Source organism: Oryza glaberrima, chromosome 7 (genome assembly GCF_000147395.1).
Source record: "Oryza glaberrima chromosome 7, OglaRS2, whole genome shotgun sequence".
Taxonomy (NCBI): Eukaryota; Viridiplantae; Streptophyta; class Magnoliopsida; order Poales; family Poaceae; genus Oryza; species Oryza glaberrima.
Genome location: NC_068332.1, coordinates 18493499 through 18517333, shown reverse-complemented (window position 1 = coordinate 18517333; position 23835 = coordinate 18493499). Strand labels below are relative to the sequence as shown.

General features: G+C 42.9%; 3 protein-coding genes and 1 pseudogene across 3 annotated transcripts; 2 read left to right on the top strand and 2 right to left on the bottom strand.

Moving 5' to 3' along the window:
- Positions 1 to 396: 396 nt before the first annotated feature.
- LOC127780270 (ankyrin repeat-containing protein At5g02620-like) lies at positions 397 to 6528 on the bottom strand (annotated as a pseudogene).
- A 1470-nt stretch (positions 6529 to 7998) lies between these two features.
- Positions 7999 to 13706, top strand: LOC127779749 (disease resistance protein PIK6-NP-like). The gene is made up of 2 exons (XM_052306644.1): positions 7999 to 8369; positions 8505 to 13706. Exon 2 carries the CDS (start codon positions 9761 to 9763, stop codon positions 13031 to 13033), a length of 3273 nt encoding a protein of 1090 aa, XP_052162604.1. The 5' UTR covers positions 7999 to 8369; positions 8505 to 9760; the 3' UTR covers positions 13034 to 13706.
- A 315-nt stretch (positions 13707 to 14021) lies between these two features.
- LOC127779750 (pre-rRNA-processing protein ESF1) lies at positions 14022 to 19150 on the bottom strand. Its single transcript, XM_052306645.1, has 7 exons — positions 18484 to 19150; positions 17592 to 17708; positions 16605 to 16879; positions 16234 to 16396; positions 15881 to 16009; positions 14589 to 15313; positions 14022 to 14449 (listed from the first exon to the last, which is right to left on the bottom strand). The coding sequence occupies exons 1-7, from the start codon at positions 19120 to 19122 to the stop codon at positions 14221 to 14223; spliced, it is 2277 nt and encodes a 758-aa protein (XP_052162605.1). The 5' UTR covers positions 19123 to 19150; the 3' UTR covers positions 14022 to 14220.
- Positions 19151 to 19337: 187 nt separating this feature from the next.
- On the top strand, positions 19338 to 23712 carry LOC127779752 (glycerol-3-phosphate acyltransferase 9). The gene is made up of 12 exons (XM_052306646.1): positions 19338 to 19544; positions 19679 to 19736; positions 20614 to 20732; positions 21178 to 21274; positions 21411 to 21506; positions 21849 to 21945; positions 22035 to 22122; positions 22194 to 22290; positions 22868 to 22953; positions 23044 to 23163; positions 23242 to 23340; positions 23427 to 23712. Exons 1-12 carry the CDS (start codon positions 19438 to 19440, stop codon positions 23473 to 23475), a joined length of 1113 nt encoding a protein of 370 aa, XP_052162606.1. The 5' UTR covers positions 19338 to 19437; the 3' UTR covers positions 23476 to 23712.
- Positions 23713 to 23835: the final 123 nt, after the last annotated feature.

The window sequence follows — 23835 nt, the reverse complement described above, 5'->3', positions numbered from 1 at the left end:
ATCAATATGGTTCATACAAAAATATCGTATGATAAACGAAATACAAAGGTGCTTGAGGCATATATATATATATATATATATATATATATATATATATATATATATATATATATATATATATATATATATATATATTATATATATATATATAATGGCATGGTTTTAATTTTATAGAGTTTTAGTGGCACCCTTTGAAGGGACATTTTTTTAGTGCGAGACTTTAATAATGGCATTGACCCAATTAATCCTTTTACACAACAAAAGTGTTACTTTCAGTCTCTAGACCAATTAACGTGCACAATCTGACAATCATATTTGTTTGTGCATTTGGGTGGAGTTATACACCCATAATTTTACCATCACATCAATGATCGTACATTTTTAAGGTTCTTCGGTTTAGTAGTTTGGCAAAGCAACATCAAGTGCGATGGCAATGACGAAAGTGGCAGTAATAAGCACGGCGAACAATGGACTTCTGATATTTGCGAGCAAAAAGCTGCAGCGGAGATGATCGTAGAGTTGTCCAAGACTGGACGGGCGGGAATGCACGCTGGCTAGACCTCGCCATCCGACTCGCCGCAATATCACTTTTCCGAGCCCAAGTTGCCATGGAATCCAGATGCCTGGAAAGCACAAGAGGACTGAAGCCGAGGAGACGACATAGACGAAGATCATGAGCCCGCGATTGGCCACGCCCAGCACGAGGTGGAACCCGAAGGCGAACGCGGCGATCATGAACTGCGCCGCCAGCGGCACCAGACCGGACGCCAGTGAGTTATACCGGAGACGGTGGCTGCGTGGAATCTCCGTTGCACCGGCTTATATGAGGAAGCAGGTGGCGACGATGGAGAAGACGAATGCCATGGTGTCTGACATGACGAACGACCTGAACGCAAACCGCCTCGCCAGAGTCGCTGTCCCGGCATGCGGGCGGTCGTCGGCGATGAAGCCCCCAGGGACAGTGAAAGCTGCCGCGAATGCCACTGTGGCGATCAGAACCGACGCGATTGTCCCGGTTTTCCTCATGTCATCTTGTTCCTTCTGAGGTTCTTCTCCTTGGCCAGATTTGTTGTCCACATGTGGGGAATTTCCATCTATTGTGAGGGGTGCTTTCACCCAGTGCATGCAATTCAACATTAGTGCCCGCGGATCCTGTAAACAAATATAACAAATTAATGTTTAGTGTAATTTAATTTACATAGTTCTAAAGTTGAGATCCAAAACAATTAGAGAAGGCACTTGGGTTAGTTCCTTATGGCAGCTCATTGTCAGAAACTGGGTATAGCTTAGCTGGTTAGTTTTTCTTTTAACTTGTCCACTTGAATTTAAGTTCTAACTAGATATGCATTCATATTTATGGTTAGTTATGGATATTGTACGAGCTATTCTTACTGATATTATCAATATTTGTTTTTTAGTTATATGCTAAATGTGTTGGTTGTTTTTAACAATACAGTGACGTACGTGTACTCACATCAAAACAAGTGAGCACTGCAAGTTACAATCAATTCGGAATTTAATTACTACTCTCTGCTGGGTTGCCTATCAGCAATTGGATCCGAACCATTGGGACCCATGCCAAAGCGTCCAAGAGTGGTGAGACATGCTAAACAACAAAAAAAAAGGAAGTCCCCAAGAAAGGACTGCGATCCTTAACCCTACTCATTGTGTGGGAAATCTGGAAGAAAAGAAATCAACGGATCTTCGAGCACAAGGAAATAGCGCCCCCAATCTTATGGAGAAAATAAAGAAAGAGGCAAGAATCTGAATCATGGCAGGCGCAAGGCGGCCTGGAGAATTCCTCCCTTCGTAGCAATAGCCTCTTTGTATTTGTGTACAGTTTCCCTTTTGCCCCTAGGGGCTGTATTTTTTTACCTCTATATCCAATGAAATAGCACAATCTCGTGCTGATTCTTTTTTTAAAAAAAAACTACCCTCTCCGTTTCATATTATGAGCTGCTTTGACTTCTTTAGCAAACCTTTTTACATTTGATCAAATTTATAAAAAAATTAGCAACCTTTATAATATCAAATTAGTTTAGTTGAATGTGATATTTAATATATTTTGATAATATGTTTGATTTGTGTTAGAAATGTTGATATATTTTCTATAAATTTGGTTAAAGTTTGACTAGGAAAAAAATCAAAACAAATTATAATATGAAAAGTGAAAACCACTTATAATATGAAACAGAGGATCAAATATACTAAATTGAGAGTAAAAAATTGGATACAGTTCTATATTTATTAATCCTAAATTTCAGAGTTATTAGTTTTTATATAAAAAAACTAAAAGGACTCCATGGTATTCCCAACGGCATGTTTTATTTAATATGAATTATGAATACAATATACGGTCACGAATACAACAAATATAACCAATTGTCAAATCTTTGTTAATATGTGAGTTTTCTCGATGTTTAATTTGCCCCGCGTCTACAAATATAACCATTTCTAGCATTTAAACTTTATCCATAAATATAAATACTTTTGGTGTACTACTTTTTATCTCACCACCCCTCGTTTACTTTTCCCACCTATTTCTCATCCCAACCAAGAATAATGGAATGCCAAATTCAAGGAGTAAAAAATCAAAAGTAATTTCATCTTAATCTTAATTTCTTATAAAACTCAAAGACAAGCCAATACAAATCTAGACAAACCTAATATAGAAGCCATAGAAGCTGACACGAGTGATCTAGAGATATCTCTAATCCCGTCGAGTTCATATTCAAGAAAGAAAACTGTACTATCCGTTGACTACGTGTAAGAATTCTATGCCGGCCAAGTCGACATAGATTAAATTAGGTCATTCCAAATATTGTACTCATGTGAGAGTGATATATAAAGGCAACACCGACTTGGGTTAACATGAGTAGGGTTATTACCTATCAGTTAAGGGGCTCGAACCTTTATAAAAATCCCTATCTCCCGTCTCTTTTATCTCGATCTCGTATATACCATGTTTTCAACGATCACCATACCTTACAAATACCATAGGTGGGTATAGCTCGTCGACAAGTTACAACCTACTAAGTCTAAAGGTCAACATGTAAATATGTCACCTCATCATCCACTAGCGATAATTACATATAAAAACTCATGCAAGCATACAACATGATCTACAACTAATTTACTAAATTGTACAAATCAACATACAAGCATATCCCATCATGACCTCCCACATTATTTTCAAAATATTTTAACATATCTATCCATCATATTTATAATACTCAACATATATTCATCCATAGGCATCAAAGCATAGGATATTATTTAGTTTCTTTCCTAACTACTATTAATAAAACCTAACTTTTTATCATTTTTTTCTTACCTTCCACCTTTTGCGATGCAAAATTTGGCCAACAATCTAATATTCCATCTATGATTTCCTACAAAGTCTATTAAATTTATTTCTCTTCAAACGTGGTTTGGCAATCCAATTTTATTTATTGTTAATAGCTAATATATTTTTACTTCTAGCTCAATTGTTGACAACGAGAACATATTAATGATTACTTAGTAGTTCCTGTAGCAAAGCGCGTAGAATCACATAGTATATTTGAGGATACCCTCAGTTGAGTTACTGAAGTTACAACAATCAAAATAAGCACGATTAATTTATTGTAAATGCATGATAGGATCGAGAGTTCCAACTAAGCATAAGAAATAAGAAAAGAGAAATTTTACGATCTTTGAGAAAGTATCTGGAGGTATCAAAGAGTTTATACTAAACTTTTTAATAACATGAGCTAGTTAGTACCTAAAGGTATTTTACTTAAAAAATATGGTATCTACTGGGACCTTCTCAAAGATAGTAAAATTACCCATAAGAAAAGGATAACTCCAATGCTTTACCAGGAAATAATACGACCGGCCGCAAGGCAATGCACGATGAGCAAGATCTGCAGCAGTTAGACCATCCTTATTGACAATGTGTATTTCCACACTCACCGTCTGCAACAGTGAACTGCGAACCCTTGGGCATGCGTATTTGACAGCCAAATGGAGCGGTGTATTCCCTTCCGAGTCCGTGGCATTCAGCAGCATTGCAAACCTGTCGTCTTGGCAGATGTAGCGAACTACACTGTCCTGACCATGCTCAACAGCACACTGAAGAAAATTTCTTCCTCTATTGTCAACCAATTCACTGAAGTCCGGACATGTCTCCATGATTTCATCGATCATCACTGTACTCCCCAAGATAGCAGCATGGTGCAGAGGAAACAGACCATTATTATCACAAATGCGAGCTACGGAAGCTTCATTGTTTAGGAATAGCCGGATGATATCGAGTTTCCCGTATTGCATCGCAAAATGAAGGGGACTCCTCCCGGCCGAATCAATTATTGTCAGCAGACTTGGTTCCCAGGACAATATTTCTTCAGAGAGCTCTGGAGGAACTTTCTCAGTGAGAAAAGCAAAAGCAACAGCCCAAAAATCTGTCGTAATTGAAATAACAAAAAAAAAAAGAGCTCTTCTATACGTGCCAGTGCAAAATGTCCAATGAATTGGACATCAGTATTCAGTCATCATGCGCATCTTCCGTTTTATTCCCTCCAAGGTTATAAGACGTTTTGATTTTGATCAAAGTAAAATTACTTCAAGTTTAATTAAGTTTATAGACAAATATAGTAATATTTATAATATCAAATTAGTTTCATTAAATTAATAATTGAATATATTTTTATAATAAATTTGTCTTGGTGGAAAATATATTTTTTTTACAAACCTAGTCAAACTTCAATCAGTTTGACCAAAAAATAGACGCCTTATAACCTACTCCCTCCATCCAAAAAAAGACAAACTATGGGTTTCCGTGTCCAATGTTTAACCATTTGTCTTATTTGAAAAAATTATAAAAAATATTAAAAAGACAAGTCACGCATAAAGTATTAATCATGTTTTATCATCTAACAAAAATGAAAATGTTAATTATAAAAAAATTTCATATAAGACAGACAGTTAAACGTTGGACACGAAAACATAGGATTTGTCTTTTTTTTTTATGGAGGGAGTACAAGGGAGTAAAGTCGGCCTTAGTGATCCGACGGTGCCGAGTGGAAGGGCCGTCGCTCAACGGATAAAAGTTACTCTAGGGATAACAGGCTGATCTTCCCCAAGAGTCCACATCGACGGGAAGGTTTGGCACCTCGATGTCGGCTCTTCGCCACCTGGAGTTGTAGGTGGTTCCAAGGGTTGGGCTGTTCGCCCATTAATGCGGTACGTGAGCTGGGTTCAGAACGTCGTGAGACAGTTCGGTCCATATCCGGTGTGGGCGTTAGAGCATTGAGAGGACCTTTCCCTAGTACGAGAGGACCGGGAAGGACGCACCTCTGGTGTACCAGTTATCGTGCCTACGGTAAACGCTGGGTAGCCAAGTGCGGAGAGGATAACTGCTGAAAGCATATAAGTAGTAAGCCCGAGTAGTAAATTTTAAGGAGGATAAATAAAGCTATGAGAAGTTGTACATGACGTATTACCTGCGCTTTTAGTTGCTGCAACATGCAAAGCCGTACGTCCCTCCCGGCCAGTGAATAACGCCGGTGATCGTCTCCCGTCATCCGCCGGGCGAAGCATGCGCAGCAGCTCCTGGACCATGCGCACCGAGCCGGTCGTCGCCGCCAAGTACAACGGCGAGACGCCGTCGTCGGATGCTACGGAGGCCAGCTCAGCCGCGCCCGCCCTTGACATGAGGAGATGCACCACCTCGGTGTAGCCATGCCGGACGGCTTCGTGCAGGACGGTGGCGCCCAGGCAGTTCCTCACCCGCATAGCCGCCTCCGCCGTCGCCGCCGCCGCTAATTGATCCGCCTCAGCCTCGGCCACGCCGGTGGGCGTTTCCAGGAGGCGGGCCACCACCTCGCGGTGCCCGGCCTTCGCCGCACAGTGGAGCGGCGTGTCGAGGCACCGGTTGCGCGTGGCGACGAGCGAGGGCGCCCTCACGCGGATGAGCGCCGCGAGCTCGGCGTGGCCGCGGCTGGCGACGAGGTGCAGGGCCGTGTTCCCGTTGCTCGTCACTCCGAGAAGGCAGCCCGCTCCGTGCCGCGCTGCAGGCGCCACTGCGATCGGCTGCCGCGGATGTACCCCGCGGCCGCGGGCTGGGTGGGGAGCGGGAGCATCTCGGGCTTGACACCAGCGTGCCATGGAGCTCCAGCTGCAGGCAGCAATGCACCTCTTCAGATAGCCGTAAGATCTCCTTGGGCTCAACGACAACCCTGCCTCCACCACCACGGCTGGTGCCGCATGATCGGGTAAGTTAATCGCGATCAGCTCCGGGCCATCCCTTCGAGGGTCGCGGTGCCCGTCCACCAATGGAGGAACTTCATGAGGTGGTGATCCTCCATTGCCACCATCCCCAGGGTGTTCACCGTCGCCACCATAGCTACCCGCTTCTCTCAAAATCTCCTCCAAGCGGACCCTGTCGCCGGTGATGAGCACTCGCAAAAGTTCCCCGTCGAGCGTCAACATGTCACGAGGATGAGTCCCGAATTCCACGGCTGCTGCTGCAGCAGGAGTTTCTGCCATGGCTGTGGGTTTAAGTTTGATTAGGAATTCCAGTCTGCAATGTTATTTATACTGCTCATGTGAATCTCTGGGTCGATCGTTGGCTGCAGTAGTGCTCTGAAATCCACTGCTGTATTCTGTAATCTGTATGCGTTTTGGTCGAGTTGTTGGAGTTCACATGGAAATATGAAATGCATGTTCCGTCTCGATCGTCTGATTTTAAATAGGTTAAACTAGTTGAAAATCATAGAAAGTTCAGTGTTCCCTTCCTTGCCGTCGAGAACTTCTCTTTACCTATTCAGAGGCCAGAACTCCGTATCAAAAAAAATTTAGTGAAAACGATCCCATTCAGCTGAGCCCAGAATATTATTTCATTGTCATAAAGGAAGAGCTCAGTTATTTTAGAAAAAGGACACGCTGCTACCAAAATAATGCCAAGAGTGCCATGATCTAGTTTCCTACTCATGATATTTTAGTCTCTCATATTACTGTTGTGTTGAGAGTTGAAAATTAATAGGCTTGCTCGTCACGTTCTTAGGATTCAACTCAAAACACTAGACAGTTGTACTCTCGCTGGATTGTCTTGAGAATCCGCTGGGCACACATGCAATTGATCATAGGAACACACATTTCAACATCCCACACAAGATGCAAAAACTGTGTGCCGTAATACTTGTCTGCTCCTTTGATGCTGACGCCTAAAAATGGTTCGAAGATTAGTTTGCCACGGTCAACATGTAAATGAAAACCATATAAAAAATGAAAACCATGTAAACTCTATTCTTCTGAATATATTCGTCAAAGCTCATGCCATTGGTATTTTTTTTCTTAAAAAAAATGGGTGAACCCTTACAACAACTAATTAACCGTTCATAAAAAATGGGTGAACGATTGACAAAAAGTCCAGGCCTGAGATATGCATCACGCAGGATGAGATACATAGAATTAATTTGATAAGGATGACGATAGCTTGTCGGATGACAACGTGCATTGGGTAAAGGCAGTGATGAGGGTCCGGCGGTATACATATCTTGGCAGTTTAGTGCGGGTCTCGATGGCAGTGCTACCTGAGCTCATGAAATGCGGGTCTCAGTCTTCACACCTCTTGAGCCCGTGAAGCGTCATCGGATCTAGTCCTCCGTCACTACTTTAGATCCAAAGAACACGATTGTAGGCAGACATGGACCACTGCTTACTTCACACACTGTCGAATGTCATGTCTTGCGAGCACTCCCTCTCTCTCTCTATATATCTCCTCTCTTTTTCATATGAAAAGACGTGGATCTACCCAATATCATGCCACCTAGGACGCACTTACATGGCACCACGTCGGATGTGACTTATGTGGCATATCTGAATTTTAAAATTTTATTATGGTTGGGTGAGAAAATTCGAGCTCAGCCTATCAGCCATAGTCGAGGAACCTAATATAGACTTTAAAATTATCAATCCAGCCCACGGCCCATAGTCTATCAGCTCGCGAACTTCTCGTCTCTCTCGACCTGCTCGCTCACTGGTACAGCCGACACGCAATGCGGCAGCGGCGCTCCTCGGCGGCGCGGCGGCTCGGCCGTTCGGCCATCCCGACGACTTCCGGCGACGCCGCTACCCTTCAGCCCCTAGCGTTGCATTCCATCCATGCATCCAGGCGTGCAGGCCTTCGCCGGTCGCCGCCGCCGCCCTCGCCGTCGCTCGCTCTGCTGTCCTTCTCCACGCCTCCACACCTCCGGTGGGCCTCCGCCGGGCGCTGGCCCAGCGACGAGGGGTGACCCGCCCTCCCATCTCCCGTCATCGGCCTTCCTACTGTCCCATGGCCATGGCGCGGACCGAGGGGGCATGGAGATGGAGGATCTAAGAGGAAGGTCGGTATTCAACAATCTATAGTTCTATACATAGTAGATTAGACTCTCTTCTACTCCAATTGATTCGGGAAGATTTGGGATCGGTGACTCGAGCTGTTTATTGATTTGTTGCACACAATGAATTTGTGATTTCAGTTCTTAGGTCCTTCAACGGATGAGGAATCCTCACGGCGTGGTACCAAATTGTCAAATGTGCAAGCTATGAAAATTGGAGGAGCCAACTCACCTTGGTGTTATTAACATGAGTACTGAGCTGTTCGGTAATCAGCACGTAAGAGGCAGCGGTTGGGATGTCAGTCAGCGACTCAGCGTGGAATGCTCCTTTTATTGAGATGCTTGTTCTTTACCTAGATGCAAGGCTTGGAATCACAAGGAGGCGCAAATAGGGAAATGCATCTCCTCCTTGTGTGGACATTTCAGTGGCGACCTCGTGGAGAAGATCAAAATAGAGAAGAGCGAAGATGCCCTCTTCCCTCACGGAAGGTACAGCTAAAAGAGTAAAAGAGTGCTAGCATGAGAATTAGTATGACCCTTTCCCTGATTTTGACACCCAATCTCACTTTGCAAAACATCTTTTCCTTGGAAAATAAATACGAGAGGAGCTTGAGACATAGAAGGAGAGAGTGAGCTGTCAATAGATACAGATGAATTTTGATTGATGCTGGGATACACTAATACAAATGAACTTGATTAAGGCCTTGTTTAGTTCCCAATTTTTTCTTCAAACTTCCAACTTTTCCATCACATCAAAACTTTTCTACTCACACCAACTTCCAACTTTTTTCTTTAAACTTCCAATTTCAGTCAAACTTCCAATTTTAGTGCAGAACTAAACACAGCCTAATGCTGGAAGAAAGAATACACTGATCCCAGCATTAATCAAATTTCAAGATTCTGCCTCTAACTGAAGATATCCAAATGGGCCGGACTAGTTATCTGTTGGGTGTTCAGCTGTATGCTGGTATCTTTGGAAAGCAAGAAATGCTGCTGCTTTTGCTTCAGGGGCAGGCGGCTGTTAGATACCATCCGAATTGCTCTTTTGCAGATCACAAGCAAAGCATAAAATGATTGTAGAAGGGGCAGAGAAGATGCAGGCAATAGCACAAGGAGCTTATGACAAGAGAGATGGCTGGACTCCAAATGGCCCGTAGGCTGGAATAATGTTGGAACACAAATTGTATCCTGCTGACAAAGAAACAAAAGCAGTCCTGTTTTGTTCTGCCGTGAGACGAGAGGAGAGGGTTATCAACCATATGTGGGAATTGCTTCCTGCTCCTACCTCCTATTGCATTGCATGCCATGGCCGGATGGTAGCAGCTACCAGCTGCCACTGTTGATCGATCGGAAGATAGGCGGATCATTGATAAGCTAGCTAGAGCTAAGAAGAAGAGATGGCCGACATAGCATTTGGCGCCGTCAACTTGGTGCTGGGCCTCATCCAGGACGAGGCCCGGCTGCTTGGCAGGGTCCGTGAGGACCTGCAGTTCATCATGCAAGAGATGGAGAGCATGAACAACGTGCTCCGCCACATCGTGGCCAACAAGGGGAGTACCACTGCCGGTGACTACCAGCTCCGCCCGTGGATGAAGCAGGTCATGGAGCTTGCATTCGATTCCAGAAATTGCGTTGAGCTCTACACGCAGTCTGGTAGCGCGCGTTGCGGTTGGCTGCCCTGGGAAATGGTAGCTCGCCACCGGGTCGTCACCCGGATCCGCGAGCTCAAGATCCGGGCACGCGAAATTAGTGAGAGGCAGGCGAGGTACGGCATTGCCGTTTCTCATCACCAGCTTCCCGTCGAGGTGACCACCACAATGGAGCCCAGGGATGCTAGTGTGAGGCCGCGCAACCAGAGGCGCACCAATGCTGGCAGCTGGAACAATCCTTCCCGGCGTGCCATACTCGAGGATGGCTGGTATGGCGACTACGGCAGCGTGGATGAGGCTCTCTCGCGGCTCAAGCCGTTCACAGAATATCTTTACGTTGAGGTGAAGCCACCGGAGGAGTTGAACAGCGACGACAAGCAGCAGCCGCAGCCTCTGTTGGATGGCGGCAACAAGCATGATGACAAGGAGCAGCCACCGCCGCCTGTGCAACCAGGAGGCTGTGTCAAGCTGCAGCCACCACTCCAGTCTGATGGCAGCGACAAGCAGGATGACAAGGACCAGCCACTGCCACTGCCACTGCCACTGCAGTCAGATGGCGGCAACAAGGAGCAGCCGCCGCCTCTGCAGTCGGAGGGTGGCAACAAGGAGCAGCCGCCACCTCTGCAGTCGGAGGGTGGTGACAAGGAGCAGCCGCCGCCTCTGCAGTCGGAGGGTGGCGACAAGGAGCAGCCGCCGCCTCTGCAGTCGGAGGGTGGTGACAAGGAGCAGCCGCCGCCTCTGCAGTCGGAGGGTGGCGGCAAGGAGCAGCCGCCACCTCCGCAGTCGGGAGGCGGCATCAAGCAGCAGCAGCAACTGCCCCAGTCGGATGGTGATGACCAGCAGCCGCTGCTGCCCCAGTCGGACGGCGGCGACAAGCAGCAGCATATCAGGGTCGTCATAATCAGTGTGCAAGATGGCATGGATGAAGCTGCTGTTGGAGAGACCATGCTCAAGCGTTACAAGAGTCACTGGCGTAATCCATGGAATGATGAGGAGCTCCACGTTTCTGTCCAACGACCTCCGATTCTCTCGGAGATTACAAAGGCCATGGTTGACAAGCTGAGACACCCGAAAGAAAGGGAGACAGACAATGAGGCGGAAGACAGGCAGAGGCTTGCCAAGAAATTGAGCAATGAAAATGTGCTGCTTGTTCTTTCCGGTTTGAATTACCCAGTGTTATGGCATCAGGTCCTGGAATTGTTGAGCTCGACGGGCTGCTCTGACAGTGCAGTAATACTCTGCACAAATGATAGTAAGATGGCAAAATATTGCTGTGACTCTGCCAAATGTGGGCCTCCGGTAATCTACTCTCTCGTTGATATTTACCTCAACAGAGCGCTCGCCCTGCTTCCCCACAGATACGATGACAGACACTTGAAAGGAATTTTGTGCAATATCCTCACCCAATGCTGCCCTGATGTCTTCTGTATGAAGATGTTCCTCCATGCTCTCTACTACAATCCTGAAACGACGGAACACCAGTTGCAGGTCCTGAATACAAGCCTTGGTAATGAATATACAGATCATGGGAGGCAGGACAGAATAATGGCCTTCTGCTACCAAGCACTGCCAAATAATTACAAGAACTGCTTATGGTATTCAACCGTTTTCACCCGTGGAATCAGCATGCCTGATGGCGTCCGAAGAGCAAGTTTACTAAGACGATGGGTTGCCCAAGGCTTGATTACCCAAGTGGATCAGTCGAGTGCAGAGATTGAAGCTGGGCACTGTTTCGAAGCCATGCTCAGACAGAAGCTTATTGTTCCTTCTGGACTCAGCGGTGCACGTAAGGTAAAGAGCTGCACTGTGCATCCTGTGGTTGCCGATTTGATAGACAGGGAGTCTTCGACAGTTGAGGACCTATTGCTCAACAACCAGTTGCCACTTGACTTGGATCTCCTCTACTCAATCCGGAACGGCATGCAACTCCATCCGGCTAACTCTAATATCACAAGGTTCTTGAACTCACTTTCCAGCACTTCAAGGTTGCTGCTGACTGTACTCGATTTGGAAGGTCGTAAGGGCCTCAAGGCAAACGACCTCCATACCGTATGCAAGATTCACAAACTCAAGTATCTAAGTCTCCGGAACACAGATGTTGCCCAACTGCCCAAGCAAATAGGTCAGCTGAGGCTCTTAGAGACACTTGACATCCGAGGAACAAGGGTACAGGTGTTCCACACAACGCTGCCAATGCTAAAGCACCTGCTTGCTGGTTGCATTATTGTCTGCCCAGGCAAAGACATTGTCAAGTCCAAGGAATTCTTCTCCACTGTCTGCGTGCCTCGTGCTGTTGCAACTATGGAAAAGATGGAGATATTGTCCCATGTCAAAGTTTCCAACAGTGCTACAGAACTGAACAACATTGGTGACAAACTCGAGCACCTGAAGAAGCTGGGTGTGGTTCTATCTGGCACGAAAGCTAGCTTGATAGATTTATTCCTTCAGGTTGACAAACTCCATAGATGTCTTCGGTCCTTGTCAATCCGAATGGATCCACCGGGTAACTGGGATGCTATTGATGCTATTTTACTGAGACCTCCAAAGCTTCTGGAGAGCCTACACATCTGTAGCATCAGAAGCAGGTTGCCTCCCAGGATCAAGGAGCTCCATCACCTTGCCAAGATAACTCTACGTGACACCTTTTTGAATCAGGGCGCCCTCGATGTACTTAGCAGGCTCGATGGCATACGCTATCTCAGGCTTTGCTACCATTCATTTGCAGAAGGCGCTCTCCGGTTCTGGAGTTTTGGGAATCTCATGGACCTTATCATTGAAGATGATATTATTATCAGCGTCACCTTTGGTTACCGAAACCCTGATAAGCTTGAAAAGATAGTTTGGTCCTTCACTCACATGGAGAAGCTTTCAGGGGTCCGTAAGCTGCAGAGTCTGACACACCTCGAACTCAAGGGGGGAACGTGCAACCCGCAGAATCTGGAAAAACTGAAAAGAAAAGTCAGTGAACACAGCAATGGTATTACTTTCACGCTCAAACTACCTGAGAATCAAAGTCAGTGAACACAACAATGGTGGTATTACTTTCACGCTCAAATTACCTTCGATCGTCAAGGATAAGATTGTTGATGCTGCTCCTCCTGCTTGGGAGGTATTTCTATTACAGTGCTTCTACTATGAATAAAGATGAAAGGAACTTGGGAGGTATTTCTATTACAGTTGCTTCTACTATGAATAAAGATGAAAAGATGGTAAAGTTGCTTCTACTATGAATAAAGATGAAAAGATGGTACAGTTGCTTCTACTATGAATAAAGATGAAAAGATGGTATTTCTATTACAGTTTCTTCTACTATGAATAAAGATGAAAAGATGATGAAGTAAGGCCTTCATGTTCTTCCTACTTTTATGTATTCAGTGTATTCAGTGTTGATGGCAACATTGTAATCTTGTGTGCATTGTTGTTTTTAAGTTTGTTTTAGTTGCATCCTGCATTTCTGTTCCTGCGTGTGTTAATTCGGCATGCCGAGCTGATCACTCCAAACGTGGTGGGATGGCACGAGTTTGGTGAATCTTGTGTTTAATTCGGCATGCTTTGTATGTAAAATCTCCAGCTTTGGAGAATAGTAAAAAAAGAGAGAAAAAAAACAGAAAATGCTGCAGCTTCACGCAGCACAAAAACTTCTCTGCTCGTTTTCAGTTTCGTCGGAGCTAAGCGAGAGGATTCCTGCTCGCGTGCTGTAACGGTTCTTGTCTGATGGATTTTCTTAATTTCTTGAACATTTTTGTTTGAATTTTAAAAATAAACTACTATCTAAAAACTCTTATAAAAAATAAACATGCACATGCCAATTACTATAGCTCCACCAGTTCATGGCTTGCAGCCTGGCATACAACAGGTTTACCCATGTGGCAGCGTTATCATTCTACATGACCAAAAATTTCAGGTTTGACATTAGTTCTTGGAGGGTTTATTTCTAAAATTATATTTAGAAGGCCAAAAAAACAGAAGGTGGCTTCTAATATTCCACTAATGTTGGTACAAAGCCACCATCATAATTTAATTTTATAGCCTGAAAATAATATAACTACATTCGAAGCCCAAAACCCAAATTTTGACACATTTTCATAGGTAGGTAGCAAACATAAATAACATACCTAAAAACTATTCTAAAGCCAAAATAACTCTCGTCATAGACAAATAAAAAAAAAGCCTGTTCATTGGTCATCAGGATAAAGCAAAGCTTTTCTCTATCGGTCACTCTTGCTTGTGTTTTTTAATGCAGTAAGCTTCCGTTTTAGTGACTTGACTGCAGACATTGTTTCCAGCTTCTCCGTGGATGTGCCATCAGGTTTCTGGTCATGAGTATCGGTAGGCACATCATCAGGTGGCAATGTACCTCTACCACTACCTCTACCTCCCAGAGATGGTTCATGTGCTCCCTTTGTCCCAGCTTGCTTGCGCATAAAGGCCGCACTCCTGTAAGTAACCATCAGCAACAGTTAGCAATTTAACATGTGTAAAACTGAACCAAGAAGATGCAGAATTGCAGATCATGTAGGCTACACTAGTAGTATGAATTCTGAAGTAGTCTGATGGGCGAATGCGCATAGTATACCTTTTGTACTGGGGATCAGTAGGATCCACCGCAAACAAATGAGAATTGAACATGGCTGAGAACCTCTCATCTTTGCTAAGATCTATGTCGGGAAGTTCGTCCTCAACAGATTGCTCTTTACCCTTCTTGCCCTTCGTACCCTTTTTGCGCTTCAAGTTATAACCCTTTGCACCGTTGCCTGCATCCTTGTCAGCCGCAACCAAAAGCTCCAACTCTTCTCTGGTTGCTTCATCCTCCAAATGTTGTTCTGGGAGTTTGTCCTTTCCTTTCCCCTTTCCTTTATCTTTGGCCTTTGCCTTCTGCTTCTTGTTTGGCTTAATTTCTTCATCAGACATTTCATCATCAAAGAAATCGTCATGTTCATCCAGGCCATCTTCGCTGCTATAGCCATCATCATCATCATCCTTTGACCTTCTCTTCCTAGATTTACGTTTCTCTTTCATTTTCTCTTGGTGCTTCTCCCAGACAGTCTTCTCATTGTTGACCTTTCTGTCAAGTATACGCTTGCTGAGGTCCTCAAGCTCTGTGTTGAATGTTATCTCCATGTCCTCGCCATCAGTTTGTTCCTCCTCGGATTTGTCACCTTGTAGTAGAAGAGCCAACCTCTCCTCCCTTGTTAACTTTCTTTTGGCTCCACTTTGTAGAGACTCGTCACCATGATTATCTGCACCTTCATCGTCTGATGCACTGTCATCACTTGCTAAGTACATATCAAGATCATCTAACTGCAGCAAAAACATGAACAAAGTTACCAAAACTGTAGACCAAAACAAAAATAAAAGGACAAGGACACAACAACAAAGGTACTATATCCATTCAACTCATAAGGCACAGAAATTTTAAGATTCAAACTTCGTTAGTTTTGACCAACAATTAGGACATTCAAATAACTATTTAGTGATACAAAGGCGGTACCTGCTAGATTTGTATTTCAATGTACTTACATATGGACATGATTTTTCTATATAGCAACAATATATTGAGAAAGAAATGTATGGTCACATTTCAATTTAAAAGATTGTGCCAAATCAATATGTGCCTAATAAAAACGAATAAGGAAAATATCATCCCTACACGATAGGCAAACATCGAGACAAACCAGTATAACTCATAGCCGTTCACAGGGAAAGAACTTTCACATAAAAAGGGAGATGAATTGCAAAATATTATTGACTTTAGTGCCAGCGGCCCAGCTCATGACATGTTACTCCATGATTGTTTATCATGTTATTGGACCTACCAAAAAACTATAAACTCGTAACACAAACAAAATAATTTATATAAGAATGAACCTGATCATCAGTGAACTTTCGCCTCAAGACCTTTTTGCGTTCTGGTTCATCATCGTCCCACGTGAGCTTAACCTTGCTATGTTGCAAAGCACGAGTTTCAAAATTAGGCTCCTTGTAACTTGGAGGTGCCTGCATAATATCAAACAAATAACTGACAAACTAAAAGTAATTCTTTTAGCACAATTGAAAAGCAAGTTATACTAAACTTAAAAGATGTTAACTTGAACAATGGAAAAATAACATGGCAAGTCACTTTTGAAGAAGGAAAAGGATCAGTTTTATTTCAATGTTTCATGTTTCAACCTTATTATATACCAAAATTGCTGATGATACAATGTAGTAAAGTAAGATACCTCTGTAGCAACATCACGAGCAGGATGTTTAAATTCCATAGAGTCAGGAATAAACTGCAAGTCGAACACATTTGATGTTTTCAATAATTCTGTACCATCAAGATTCATGTACAGGTGATTTGCAGTTGCACTGGAATCACACACCACAACTGCATAGTAATACCTACAACAAGATAAGCGTACGCATAAGATTGGTATTACATTGTTGTATAAAAAATTGAATAGATGAGAATGTCTCCTCATACACAGACAGTGATAAATACATCAAGCAGAAAAACAGATATTTACACATAGGATTTGAACATGTTAAAGACTGTCTACAAGTCCCGAAAAACAGATAAAAAAAAATCCTTCTCCATTTTGTTACTAACCTCAGTCTGTTTAGCTCATAAGTACGTAGCTTGTTGTTTTCAGCCTCAGAATCATGTTCAGTGTCACTACTATCTTCTTCTTCTTCATCATCGTCATCATCATCACCACCACTATATTCACCATCACTACCATTGACATCAACAAGGGCAGCTGGGCCCTTAGTTGACTCAATTTTCATGCGCTCAAGTCCAAATTCTGATGGATAGACTGACACTGATAAGACTCGCCCACCTTTTGGGAGGCAAGATGTCATCACCATATACAGGTCAACTGCCTATTGGAAGGACGCAAACAAAATATAGTATTATTGTACAATGAAGGATGAACAAAACTAATCAATTGAAAGTTGCAAGGAGACAAAATAACAATGTAACAACTCAGATCTTCATTTAACAACCAGGATTTTGCTAAGTTGGATTTGCCCTCTAAACTTTCCAAAGTCCAAGCATTTTTAGAGTTTGGATATGTGTTCGCCAAGTGCCTCAGTGTGCACTGCTCTGTCAACAACATTTTTTTACAAGAACTTAGATGCAACTACATTTGTTTACAAGAACTAGCATCCTCAATAACTATGTTTGATAAAATAAGTGAATTTATATGGTGGACTATTAGGTCCTCAACTAAAAGAGAAGAGAGTAGTACACATAGAAATTTCACCTGATTTAAACAGAACATAAGAAATAAACATAAACATCTTTCAGCCATAAAACATACTCTGTAAATGCTGCTGCCACCTAGCAGACAATTTTTTTCCAAACATCACCCCAATGGCACAAAAGTGTTCGATAGAAGCTACCAATGCGCTCATAAAAGCAAAAGCATTAAAAAAATGTAATCACATAATAAACAAGTTTTTTCAGTAAAATTATTGGTTTCAAGGTAATTCTTAAGCATCCAGTAACAAAGCCTTTTTTAATATTTCTGTAAATTGTTTATGCTAATAGGTTTGCTTGACAAAAAAATAATTATTTTCAATCATCACACACCTTAATATGATCCCAGTCCATATTAACAACAGCAAGCCTATGGGTTTCCTTGTCAATCATAGGTGTATCATCATGCCTGCCCATCAAATAATGCGCAATGTCACTGCCGACAGAGTACTGTGAAAAAAAAGGACCATGTATTAGATATAATGCAAGAATAATGTTGCAAAACATTGTTTTTTTTCTTGAAGGGCGAAAACTACATAAATATTGCAATCATTAATCAATGCTTACAAAATACAAAAATTACAAGGCTAACTCAAAAAATAGATTTAAGTGGCAGGATGGTGGATAAAAATACTAACAGTGGCATGTCATTGTCAGCTGAGTACATGAGTAAAGTAGGGTCTTTGACATGTGGGTTTATGTCCAATCCCTTCAATTGGACATTTGGACAAACAAAGTGCACTTGAGTCCCAAGCAATTCGAAGGGATTGTGTCAAATACCACAACACAAACACATGCCCTTTGTTTTTTTTGGTTAGTCGACTATTAAAAATGCGTAGCTACAAAGACGCATATCTTGGTACAACCACATAGCTCTATAACCTACACTTCGGCCAAAAAAAAAAAGTTTAACAGTTCATAACACTTGTAACATCAGATTGAACATACCGTGGTTACAAATGACCATGACCATATATTGATAGAAAAACAAGAAGTACTTAATGCTCTTAAAACTAAACTCAGACTCAAAAGTAGTCCCCTACAAATCATGCTCCAAACAAGATATATGCAATTGAGTTCTTGGAGGAGCTAATCACTACCATCTACCATATAATATGTAGAATGGAAGAGACGTATAAAGTAAATAAAGTACTTCCATGCTACAAGCGAGAGAATTGAATGAAATATAAACCAAACCATCAAAAAATTGTAAGCAAAGTACCACCTCGTCGTCATCGTCCTCTTCTTCGTCCTCATCGTCGTTGTCGTCGTCGCTACTGGAGCTCTCTTCTTCCCCTTGCTGCTCTTCTGCGTCCCCCTCTTCTTCCTCTTCTTCAACCAACTTGGCCTTCTCCTTTTCCTCCTCTTCCTCCTGGTTGAGATAGTACTGCAGCATCGGGTTCTCCCTGCCACCCTTCTTGCGGCGCCTCCTGCCGTGCTTGTCCACCGGCGCCGACGACGACGAGAACCTCGGGTCCGTCAGCATGCTGGTGAACCTCGAGTCGAGCTCCACCTTCGCCTCCTTCCGCCGCATCGCCCGGAACCTCGGGTCGGTCCGCGCCGCCGCGAACCTCTCGTCCTCCATCGCCCGCCTCACCTTGTCGTCCCCGCGCCTCGCCTCCGCCGCCTCGCCCTCCCCCTTCCTCTCCTTGGACCTCTTCCCGTGTTCCTTCTCCCCCTCCCCGTCCTTGTGCTTCCGCTTCTTGCCCTTGCTCCCCTTCGCGTCGCTGCGGGGAGTCGGCGCTTCGTCGGAGGCGGCGGGGCGCTCATGCTTGCCCTTCTTGTGCTTCCTCTCCTCCTTGGAGTTAGATTTCTTCACCTTCTTGGAGCTCGCGAGCTCGTCGGAGTTGCCCGGCGGCGCCATGGCGGCGGCTGCTTGCTTGCGAGTGGCGGCGACGCGCAAGGGTAAACCTCGGTTTTATGGACCTTACATGGGCCGACAGTTTCGGCCAACTAATTCACCCGAGCCGGCCCATGTAGGCGCTGCAGTGGGCCCACCTGTCGGTGTGCGGGGCCCACCCGGTGACGAGCCTCTCTCTTCCCCTTCGCTGTCTGTTGGTCCACCGATCCACCCACGCATCGATTCGCTGGACGTACGCCACATTGCGCCCATCTCTCTCGCTCTCGCTCTTCATCGCGAAGATTTCCTCGGCGGCGGCGGAGGGGATCGACGGAGGGGATGGCGACCTCGTCGGTGGCGGGGGACATCGAGCTGGACCGGCCGAACCTGGAGGACTACCTCCCATCCGACTCGCTGCCGCAGGAATTCCCCAGGAATCTCCATCTGTAATCGCGCCCTAGCCCCCTCTCTGTTCCCCGTCTTTGTTTTCTTCGCTCGTTAACCCTAGCTTGGGATTATGTGGGGGATTTTGGCAAGATATTTTTTAGGCGATTCTTTACTCTCTTCTGCCATCGTGCAGGCGCGATCTGCTGGACATCTCGCCGGTGCTCACTGAAGCGGCGGGCGCCATCGTCGATGTGAGTGGCTTACCCGGGTCTTAAAATCCCCCCCCCCCCCCCCCCCCCCCCCCGCGTTTCGTGCGTTCTCAGGTTATTAGATGGTGATGTTCTATGAGATGGCAAGAGCAGATAGGACGTTTATAGGCTTTGATCTGTGAGGTTTAGTGAAAGGAGTAGAGCAATCCTTTTGTGGAAACAAGGCTAGGCTTGCTTCGCTCAAATTTTTTAATTTGTACGGTTTTCATATGATTACTCTCATACTCTGTTCTTGCATCAAAATCTCCGAACATATGTACAATTTCGTCAATATTGCATTTAGTTAGATTTACCTTAAATTTCCTATTTTATGGCCTCCCTTGAGGACAATTTCTGGATTGTTTCGCGCTTTGAACACTCTCGTTTATTACTGAGGAAAAGAGTATTTTGCTTGTGGTCAGTAATCAATTTTGTATAAGAATCAAAATATAATTAATGTTGTAATGTTAATTAACCCTAAGTTTGATGTTCTTTACAAAGTTGTCATCTAAGCCCTGGGTATATATCGGTGGAACAAGAAAAGGATGTCTGTCTTTGACACTTTTTTCAAAACTTCAAGTTAAAGGAGCGGTAAATCTCCCTTAGTTAAGGTTTAAAACAGGAACATGATAACATTTTCTTTATAATGTTGTTCGTATTAGACAAGTATATGGGTACTTCCATAACCTGTTAGTGAGAGTATACCAAGATAATGACTTGACATCTCATGCATCTTTGTTTCATATCATTTTACTACTGTGCATACGTAACTTCAGTTGTGATGCGGTGTGGGATAAATAGCAGTCGTTCTTATGGCAATTCTTCTTGTTGTGATCGATGTTGTCTAGCTTTCTCATTGCTTGTGTTTACACTGATACAGGATTCATTCACACGTTGCTTTAAGTCAAATTCTCCAGAGCCATGGAATTGGAACATTTATTTATTCCCATTGTGGTGCTTGGGAGTAGTGATAAGATACGGAATACTATTTCCGCTGAGGTACTGGATCCTTATAATCTGAACACTATATTTAGGGCGGCAGTTTTGCTAATTAGTTTACTTGTTTTGTAAGTGTTTGCAATGTATCCTTCTTTGTTGACTTGATATTTTGTAGTACAAGGGTATCCTAGCCCATTTGATCTGTAAAACCTTTGTCCAAACTGGCAATGAAGTAGATGTTTTTAACCATGTGCTATGAGTTTTTTTGGTCAGTTACAATCACTTTCCACATAACGTCAGAAATCAGAATATTTCAAGACCAACTTTGTTCAGGAAACTCATTTGAATTTTGTGTGAAATGTTGGAGAGAATTTTTTTTTCGGTATCTTTGTGTATGTATTACTACTAAAAGTTATTTTCTGTCTCTGGATCTAGCTTATATTCTTTTCTTTTGTCGAATATTGAGTCACTCTCATCTGATAACTGTAACCATGTTATGTTTCAGGGGCCTAACTCTTCTAGTTGGATGGTTAGCATTCTTTGCTGCCTTTTTTCCTGTACATTTCTTATTGAAAGGTCAAAAGATGAGAAGTAAAATAGAGGTGACTTATCTTATCTCCCATCTATGTCAATTTCTGGTTGTAGATGTGTGTATGTTCATATGCAGCCATAATATGTCATAATATTTTGCAACTTAGGTTCTTTGTTTATTCAAAAACACTGTAATCTTTTTTGCAGAGAAAGCTGGTTGAAATGATGTGCAGTGTTTTTGTTGCTTCTTGGACTGGAGTGATCAAGTATCATGGGCCTCGCCCAAGCACGCGGCCTCATCAGGTTACAAACTTTCTTTCTCTTAGAACCCATGTTAAGTAGTTTATGCACTTATAGGAACATGTGGTGCGCAACACTGTTGCCAAACATCATAGTTATTAACTTAGCCTTGTTCCCCGGAAATCTCACCTGGATAATTCAGGAAAAGTTATCCTTTCTATCACAAAATCTCCTCATGTTTCACAAGGTCTATAATTCCAATTTAAATGCAAACATTTGCAGAAACCATTCTTTAGGTACACATTGTCATTCCTTCATTATGTTTTACTTAATTAATTTCATGTTCATCCATTAATGAATGACGGATATCCTTTGCAACTCTCTTCTAAATTCTAATTACCACAGGTATTTGTTGCAAACCATACATCGATGATAGATTTCATTATTCTGGAGCAGATGACAGCATTTGCTGTCATTATGCAAAAGCATCCTGGATGGGTTGGTCAGTTCTCATTCTTCAGGATGGATTGTTGATCTCTACCTTTTGCATTGCTAGATTGTTGATAAAATTTGCTTTCCTCCCTTGTACAGGATTTATTCAGAAGACTATCTTGGAAAGTGTTGGTTGCATCTGGTTTAATCGCAATGATCTCAAGGATCGTGAAGTGGTTGCAAAAAAGTATAATTTTTCATTTCCAATGCATTACTTACTATATATAGTTCAGTTTATTAAGAGAACTCTGTCAACAGGTTACGAGATCATGTTCAACATCCAGACAGCAATCCTCTCCTGATTTTCCCTGAAGGAACTTGTGTTAACAACCAGTACACTGTCATGTTCAAGAAGGTAAAGTTGTAAACTTGATATGTTCTTTTGAAGTGACTGAATAAATGACCAAATATGCATCCTTGTGTAACTAACTTTCAAGAGAGGCTTCAAATTTTGGTTCATTTTTAACAAGCTTCAAGCAGAAAACCAGCATGAGTTCAAACTTAAAAAGTAAGTGTGTTTTGTGAATTGTGACTGGTCGTAAATAAATATACTGCAAGTTTCAAACTTAAAAAGGGTAGAATTAACTGTCCTTATATTTAAAAATGCATGAGTTCACTTAAAATTAACTCACAGCTGTACATATGGACAGAGAATGCAAAAAGAAAGAGGTACTGCAGATAGCACAAATATTTTGGCAGATAGATAAGAGTAGTTGAGTATTTCTAGTAGTGGTACGAACATATATAAACAGGCTCATTGCCAATCATATGCCTGACATGTTTAAAAGATAGCAAATGCTAGAAAGTTGTCATATTCTAAATAGCTATCAAATGATGAGTTGTCTTCATTCTTGTTATGTTTTAACATTTGCTGGAATTGACCACGATCAGACTAATGATGATTTGTCTTCATTCTCATTATGTTTTTCCAGGGTGCTTTTGAGCTTGGCTGTGCTGTATGCCCAATAGCTATCAAATACAATAAAATATTTGTTGATGCCTTCTGGAATAGTAAGAAGTGAGGAATACAATCAACTGCACAAATTTACTTTGTTCACATTTATCTTCTTCTGTATTTCACTTAATATCTTCTCGTAATTTTTGTCAGGCAATCATTTACAATGCACTTGGTTAGGCTAATGACATCATGGGCAGTTGTGTGTGATGTATGGTACTTGGAGCCTCAGTATCTGAGGGATGGAGAAACAGCAATTGAATTTGCTGAAAGGTAGCATAAAATTGGATTCTAGTTTTTTTTATGAGAAACATACTGCCTTTTTCATACTTAATGCAATGCTTTCCACAGAGTAAGAGACATGATAGCTGCTAGAGCTGGTCTTAAGAAGGTTCCGTGGGACGGGTATCTGAAACACAACCGCCCTAGTCCCAAACACACTGAAGAGAAGTGCGTGATTCTTCCTTCTCTCTCTCTCTCTCTCTCTCTCTCTCACTAAAAGCAGTTGAATTTCTAATAAGGTTTTCAATTTTCAGGCAGCGCATCTTTGCTGACTCTGTGTTGCGGAGACTGGAGGAAAGCTAAACAGATATCAATCAACTCTGGTGCTCATTGGTGAGTCCAGGTTACTAATGTCCTAGTGTGTATCTGGGTCTCTGGAGTATGTGGAAATTACCACTGCAGTTTTGTTGTAAATTGTTTGCAGCTTGACAGAATCAACATTTAATAGCCTGTATTAGCCAAGATTTTACGATTGGTTAGGGTTAACACATAAATATTATACCTTCCCAAATGATGTATTAATACTTACCCTCTGCCTGATGCCCTGATCATTCTCATCATCTCATGGGTATACATTGTGAATAATCTTTCCTGAGTCCATGTTAATAATGATTCCTTAACTATACTGAGCCATCGGTAGAACAAAGAAGTACATCTCCCCAT